At 51.6% G+C, this 6,913-nt stretch overlaps 1 protein-coding gene across 2 annotated transcripts in view; it reads left to right on the forward strand.

Moving 5' to 3' along the window:
- Positions 1 to 6,913, forward strand: part of ECPAS (Ecm29 proteasome adaptor and scaffold) — a 49,770-nt gene extending 42,857 nt beyond the window's left edge. The window contains exons 42-49 of one of the 2 annotated variants that reach the window (XM_026040772.1): positions 626 to 834; positions 966 to 1,009; positions 1,509 to 1,701; positions 2,189 to 2,333; positions 2,948 to 3,053; positions 3,210 to 3,298; positions 4,414 to 4,485; positions 5,235 to 6,913. In XM_026040772.1, the coding sequence (XP_025896557.1) occupies positions 626 to 834; positions 966 to 1,009; positions 1,509 to 1,701; positions 2,189 to 2,333; positions 2,948 to 3,053; positions 3,210 to 3,298; positions 4,414 to 4,485; positions 5,235 to 5,374 (998 nt within the window). In that variant the 3' untranslated portion in view covers positions 5,375 to 6,913. The remainder of the gene's footprint in view (positions 1 to 625; positions 835 to 965; positions 1,010 to 1,508; positions 1,702 to 2,188; positions 2,334 to 2,947; positions 3,054 to 3,209; positions 3,299 to 4,413; positions 4,486 to 5,234) is intronic. The other variant, XM_026040773.1, reaches the window with a different exon arrangement.

Consider the following 6,913-nt stretch of genomic DNA (forward strand, 5'->3'; position numbering starts at 1 on the left):
TGTCATCTTTAAAAGAGTGAAGCAAGCTCTGAAGTTGTAGAGGACTTTGACTTCTCCCTAGAGCTGATGATCTAATCTGGTCCTCCAGTGGTGCCTGTGGCTTTAAYTTCAAGGTGAATCTACCCTGTAAAGGCTAATTTGCCATGTTTTCTGTCTGAAGAGGATAGTGAAATAACTTCTTTAGCTCCTACTCTGACCTGATTTTGAATCTGGTCCCCATACACCAGGTTGCTTCTCTGGTGGTGGAAAAAGTATTTCCCAAAGAAGTTTCCGAGTGATCTGCTCTTAACAAAAAGTTTATTTCCACTGGATCAGAAAGAAAAATGGCTAGTTTATTACAGCATGGACTGGCATGCTATTTTGTCCAGGTGCTTTTGAAGCACCTGGAAAACAGAACCTATCTTCATTCAACCTTGGAGGAATTTTTTGTCCCCTTACCTGAAGAAAGGCCTGCTTTCCAAAAATAGAGTACAGCATAACTGCAATAGGTACTCCCTCCCCCCCATTTTTTTTTTTTTTTAATAATAATCTTTTTTTTTTTTTTGGTGGGGAAGAGAGGGAAGGGTTTTTGTTGTTGTTTGCTTGTTTGTGGCAAGATCGCCTTTTGTCTCTGTTTGCCATGCAGGTACTCAGGGTGGTGTCAGGCTGTACATGCAGGAGTTGATAGTGATTACACAGAGAGCGCTGCAGTCCCAGTCCTGGAAGATGAAGGCCCAGGGAGCAGCTGCCATGGCATCGATTGCCAAGCAGACGGGCTCCCTGGTGCCACCACACCTGGGAATAGTGCTGTCCGCCTTGCTGCAGGGCCTGCCCGGGAGAACGTGGGCTGGAAAGGTGAGAAAACATTGAAAAAGAGCTGGCCCCTTGAGGACTGGTGTGAGCACCAGCGTTCAGAGTAGCACTGGGCCATTTGGCTAGGGAGGATTTTTCRGTGTTTTACTAATTTACTGTTCTACTGGTTGCAGGAGGAGCTGCTAAAGGCTATTGCCAGTGTCGTCTCAACGTGCAAGTAAGTGCTTAGAAAAACAAACTTCCTTCAGGTTCTGAGATCCTAAAAAAGAGGTTCTTTTCACAGAGCTGTTGGCTAGTTGGTGCTAGCAAAGAGGCGAGAGATAGTATGAAGTTGTGAACACTACCCTGGTCTCCCATGAGGAAATGAGCTGGGCCATGAGAGTCTCTGGTGAGGACTGGGACCAGCAAAATATGCTGTGGAGCATTGGTAGCGTTAGGGYAAGGTGGAGGATAAAAGGCCAGGTGCTATGAAGAGGACAGTAAGTAGAAGATGGGTGAGGTGGCAGAGTGCATTGAAAGCATAYGAAGAGGAGCAGGAAAAAAAAGTGGAAGAGAACAGACATGGTGGAAGAGAAGCACCACGGTGTAAGATTATTTACAGATGCTGGCAGGCTGCCCMGTGCCTGAGTATGGGAGTTTCTTGCTGTCTGTGGGAAAAGCTACTTTTGGGAAGGGATTAATGGGATCTGAGAACCTCTGTGGTCCATGTGCTTCAGTGCAGAGCTGCAGATGTGTGTTCTTGGCCAGCCCAGCGTGGGCGAGGTGGTGCAGGCCCTGCTGAAGGAGTGTCGCAAGGAGAAGGTGCAGTACAAGCTGGTGGCTCTGCGCTGCGCCGCGGATGTGCTGCAGGCCACGGAGCAGGACCACTTCCAGGACCTGGCAGAGATCCTCTTCCCCATGATAAAGAAGGTGACTGCTCTGTCTTTGGCTCTTCCCTCTTTAWCAGATCGCCCAGGTACTGACAAACCAGCTGTTGCTGTTAGAGGCACCTCTGCCCAGAAGGAGCCGCTGATGGGAGAAATACCCAAACTCATCYGCGTCCTGGTGGGCACTGGGATGGCCTGGGAGGGTGGTAGCTGCTGCCYGAGGTTTGGATCTCGGATCTTTGGACCACAGGAGGCCGGGTCTGCTCCGCTGGGTATGTGCAGGGCTCTGCAGACCAGAGCCTCACAACGCAGGGAGCTGTTGGAGTGTGAGCACGGGCAGCCTGGTGATCTCTTCTGCAYGTTGCCAGTAGTGTCAGAGATACCAGCGTGCCCCACATGGCATCTGGCTGGGGTCATGGCCTAGGTACAAGACTAGCACATGGACTAGGTGCACAGACTGCAAGARAAGACTAAGCCAAGCTTACCTCACACCCCTGTCCAACACACACCTTCTCTGGTGGCCTCCACAGAACTCTGCTGAGAGCACAGGCATGGGATCACCAAAGCATGAGGAAGAAGATGAGGACATGAGGGAGAAGGAGATGCAGATGGAGTCCCTGATCTGTGCCTTCGAGTGCCTGGGCAAAGCCTGGCCAAGGAGCCTGGAAACGCAGCGTGAGTCAGCGGCGCGAGCTCTTTTCCTTGACACTGTCTCACCCTAGAAGTAAAAGCAGAGTGGAGAAAACCTGAAGATTGTATGGAAGGTTGCGGGGGGAACTGCAGGATTTCACTTCCTGCAGCTGGCAAGATCCTTTCAGGTGTTCAGTGAAAAAGCTGACCCAAAAACTTMCATACAGAGTAGATATCCCTGGCTAAACTCCTTGCTCTTCCCTTCCTGGAACTGTGCCGAGTTTGTAGGAACATAAGACTTGTAGGGTATAATCTTCTAATGCAGGGTGCCTGATGTGGCACATTAACCAGAAAAAGTCTGGTTCTGATGGCTACAGTTACTTTGCATCAAAGTTGGCAGGTACAAGGTGAAAGAACTACACAGATCTGAAAAAACGGGCCGGGGTTTCAGCCTGGGTAGCTGAAAATGAGGGGTATCATGTTGCTTTTAGGAACGTGACAGAGGGAGTGTGTGAATATTTATATTCTAAAGTTTGTTAATCAAGGGGTTGTTCTTCTGGGGTCCCTTGGTACAAGATGTAGCTCAGTGTGGGAGGTGGAGCAGGGAATGTTTCTGCTTTTTGTCTTTGCAACACAATGACATCCTTGCTGCCCGGCAGGTTGCTATCGACAAGAATTTTGCAGGTTGATGTGTGAGCGTCTGAAGCTCAGTACGTGGAAGGTGCAGCTTGAGGTGCTCCAGGCCATGAATTCATTCTTTAAAGGGTAATTTTTATAACTGTGCTCTGACTTGATGTTTTCCTTGACATGTGAAGCTGTTTTGTGAGATTGTGGCAAAGGTAGCTCTGTTGTCTCAGAGAAAGCTGAGCAGATGTGCAGAAGGGYGTCTATGGGTGTCTCACAGTGATTTGCATTTGGCAGGTTAATGCTGTTCGATGAGGAGCACTCGGATCCCGAGGCTTTGGCGGGAATATTGTTGGAAACCTGCTCATCTATCACCTATTCTTTAGGTAAATGGACTTTTCCCAGTTTGTGTTTGATGATGGATTACTTTTTATACTGCCTTTCTCTGAAGGCTGGCAGGCAGAGGAAGTGAAGGATAAATGTAGCCTTCTGGAGATGACRCTTCACCCATCTTTGCATCACACAGTGATTATTTTCATTGGGCAGTAGCTGTTCAGGACCYGCAGTGTACAGGGAGACCCAAAAAGTTAGGTTTGTTTGGTGAGAGGGAGCTTCAGAGGGAAGGGAAGGAGAATAATCCTGCACAGGTACCTGTCAAGAATATGAACCTGAAACTCAGTGCTTTTTGTTGTTGTTTTGTTTTTCCCCTGTAGAAAATTAACCCCATCCAATCAAGCTATTAGTGATGTAGTGAAAGAATACTTTCCTGCTCCCTAGGTTCAGACTTCCTGGGTACATTGCCTGGAGGATACCCCGGGACGGGACGGGACGGGGCGGTTCGGGCAGCCTGGCCCGAGCCGCGGAGCCGCGGCGCTGTCCGTGCGGGGAGCGCGTGTGGGTGCCACCGTGTGYCCTGCACAGCGTGACCGTGCCGGGGTGTGGGGCAGCGCGGGCAGCTTTCCGGCTTTGTCCTGGGACTGAGGCAGTGCCCACACGTCCTCACATCCCGYTGCAGGGGTGTGCACTGTGCAGCCAGACCCGCACGCACAGGACACACAGGACAGAGCAGTTTGTTATAACCGTGGAGTGGAGTGGGGTGTTTACAAGACACAGCTTCTGAAGACTGCAGCCTGCTGCTTGATTTGCCTAGGGTTTATCTACCCTCCCTTCATACTGTCTATTGATAGTGGTGGTTCGTAGCCATTACAGTTCCTTAAAAGCCAAGTCCTACACACAGAAACGGTTTGTGATCGCGCTGCAGCGGGGCCAACGCGTTCCCATCAGTATGAGGAAGACAGAGCCGCTGCCTGAGCCTTCATGTTCCTGTTGGCCCGTATTTGCGTACTCTCTGCCCCACACATGTGATGATAGGGAGCCCTGCGGCACAAAGGAGCTCCGTGAGCTGAGGAACAAGAGCCCTCTGGAGACCACGGTGCTTTTTGCTTCTTGTGCAGTTAGTGTGCATTTGCTTCTGAATGTGTGATACTTTTTTTCCCTTTAGAAAACAAAAGCTACACATCCATAAGAACAGAAGCTTTGTCCGTGATAGAGCTGCTGTGCTCCAAGCTGAGTGGTGAGGATCTTCATATGTTTCCCGGTGGGAAAGTCAGCGTGTGGGGACGGCGGCGCATGGCCCAGGGCCTGGAGAGGGGCAGTTCTGCTTTTGGGCTAGCTGAGCAGTGTGCATGGAGCTAGGGAAGGATGTGTGGGACATGGAGCTGGGAAACACGGAGAGGGCCTGAAGGGGAAGCCAGGGTGTCCAGGACCACCTCCGGGGAGCGTGGGACGGGCTGGAGAGGCTGTTCCCAGCTTGCAGGCCTGCMCAGTGTGCAGGCTGCATGAGGAGGGGGCTTTGGCTGTGCAGARCTCCAGAGCTCGCTCCTCGCTGCCCCCTTGGAGTTCATCCAGGGCAGGATTCCCCCTGTGCAGGGAATCTGCCCGGGTGCTGGTGCGCCGAGTCTGCAGCTGCTCCCTGGCGGGTGTTTGCTGCTCCCTGCCAGCCTCCTGTGTGTGCTCTTCATCCCTCTTGCATAACACAAAGGCAGAAACATTCCTCACGTGTCCTGGGCTTAGGAGTGAGGTTCAGCCTGCTTTAAACGGGCACAGCTCCCTGTGCAGGAGGTCGTACGTGTCCTCCCAGCCGAGGCTGCTCTTTGGTAGCTGCCCACTCGAGGATTTGATGTGAGTGAATTGTGAAACAGTCTCTTCAGAAGAGCCTGTCCAAGCATTGAGAAAATGTTTAGGGCTTTTTTTTTTTTTTTTTAAATTTATTTTCCATTCTGGTATTCCAAGTCCTGTATCTGTCTCTCTTTATCTACGCAGAGGCTAAACAGTGGGGATGCCTGGCACCAGAAAGCAGAGACCGCCTCATTTGCTCCTTATCCGCAATGGCATCAGACAGCAGGCCCGAGCTGCGGGAGAAGGCCTTTACACTGAAGAAAACACTTGAAAATATTGACTAAATTGTAAACGCAAACTATAGAAGTGCCATGTAAAACAAACAAAAAAAAGTGCAGTGGTCTGAAAGCCAAGTGGGAAAGTGAAGATTACTCTGTAGCATGCATCGTTTCTGGCCAAAATAAAAAATGCCTTAAATTCTCTTCCCCATTATTATTATTATTCCCYTATTTTTGCTCTTTTTAAGCTACCCAGGTAGTTATATATCAGTGAATACCTCTAGCGATCGCCCTAGAATGCTTGCAAGCGTGCAGCACGAAGCGGCGCTCAGGGCGAGACGCCTGTGTGATTTTTTTCTTTATTTAAATAGGCAAAAGAATGTTGCTCAGATCCCCTCTGTCCCAAAGAGATGGTTGGAAACCGGGAGCAGGGCCCCAAGAAGCAGGAGGGATCCTGCCGGGTGCCGCGTCCCTCTGGCCCCGGGATCGGATCCAGTGCCAGCCCTGATCCYGGCCGTGCCCGGAGCCCCCCAGGCTCTCCCTGCTCCTGCGGGGCCTTGGGAGGTTCCTTCGGGGAACGTTTGCTTCTCCTCAAGGGATGCACAAGAGAGCACTTTATGGAGCGCTGCGGGACACGTGGCCGGCTCTGCTCGGGTCCCGGCGGAACACTGCTCTTCTCAGCGTTGTTTTGCATGGACACTCCTCAGCTGCAGGAAAAAATATAGGGATAAATAAGTAAAAAGCAGTCTTTTCTAGATATGTTTTTGAAGATTGTTCGGAGTTTGCGATGATACATCTTTTGATAGTAGTAATCTTTCTTTTCTTCTTCATGTTTGTAGCCCTGTTCTTGCTTTGGAAGCCTGTAGTGACTTAGACTCGTCAGTGTTTGTAACAAACTGAATCATCTGTCATTTCACAGCAGCCCGATCCATACTGGTTTCTACTTCCAAACTTGCACTTAGGAGGAAGGAACCTACCTGCATTAACTTGGAGTGGAATTCCCAGGTGGTGACGTGGCCGGGCCCGCGCGTCCGCTTCTGCTTCCTTGGGCGACAGACCCGGCGCTACCAGCAGGCGCCCGGCGGGGTGCCGGTGCCGCCGTGCCCAGCCTGGCCTGTGCGTGTAAGCTGTSGCCTGTTCAGCTTTCCTGGGCTCGCCGGTGGTGACGTGGAACGCCGTGTTGGCAACGGCACCCCCGTGGCTCTCAGCAGGGAAAGGTTCGCTCCTTGCTCGTGGTGCCGGCTGCTCCGGCCTGCCGTGGAGCCGAGCATCACTCGGATAGGATTCCCAAGGGATCCCCGGGACGCTGGGATGGAATTCCCAGGAGATACCTGGTATACCGGGATGGGATTCCCAGGGGATACCCAGGATGCTGGGATGGAATTCCCAGGAGATACCCGGTATACTGGGATGGGATTCCCAGGGGATACCCGGGACACCGGGACGGGATTCCCAAGAGATTCCCAGGACCCCGGGATGGGTTTCCCAGGAGATTGCCGGGATGCCAGGATGGCGTTCGCCCGCTCCATGCCCATCCGTCCCATGCACCGGCCTTTTCCTCCAATGCCATTTCCCATCCAGTATTTTCTAGTACTGTAACTGTAT

The sequence above is a fragment of the Nothoprocta perdicaria genome, unplaced genomic scaffold (assembly GCF_003342845.1).
Source record: "Nothoprocta perdicaria isolate Ctin4 unplaced genomic scaffold, notPer1 scaffold_265, whole genome shotgun sequence".
In the NCBI taxonomy this organism is placed as follows: domain Eukaryota; kingdom Metazoa; phylum Chordata; class Aves; order Tinamiformes; family Tinamidae; genus Nothoprocta; species Nothoprocta perdicaria.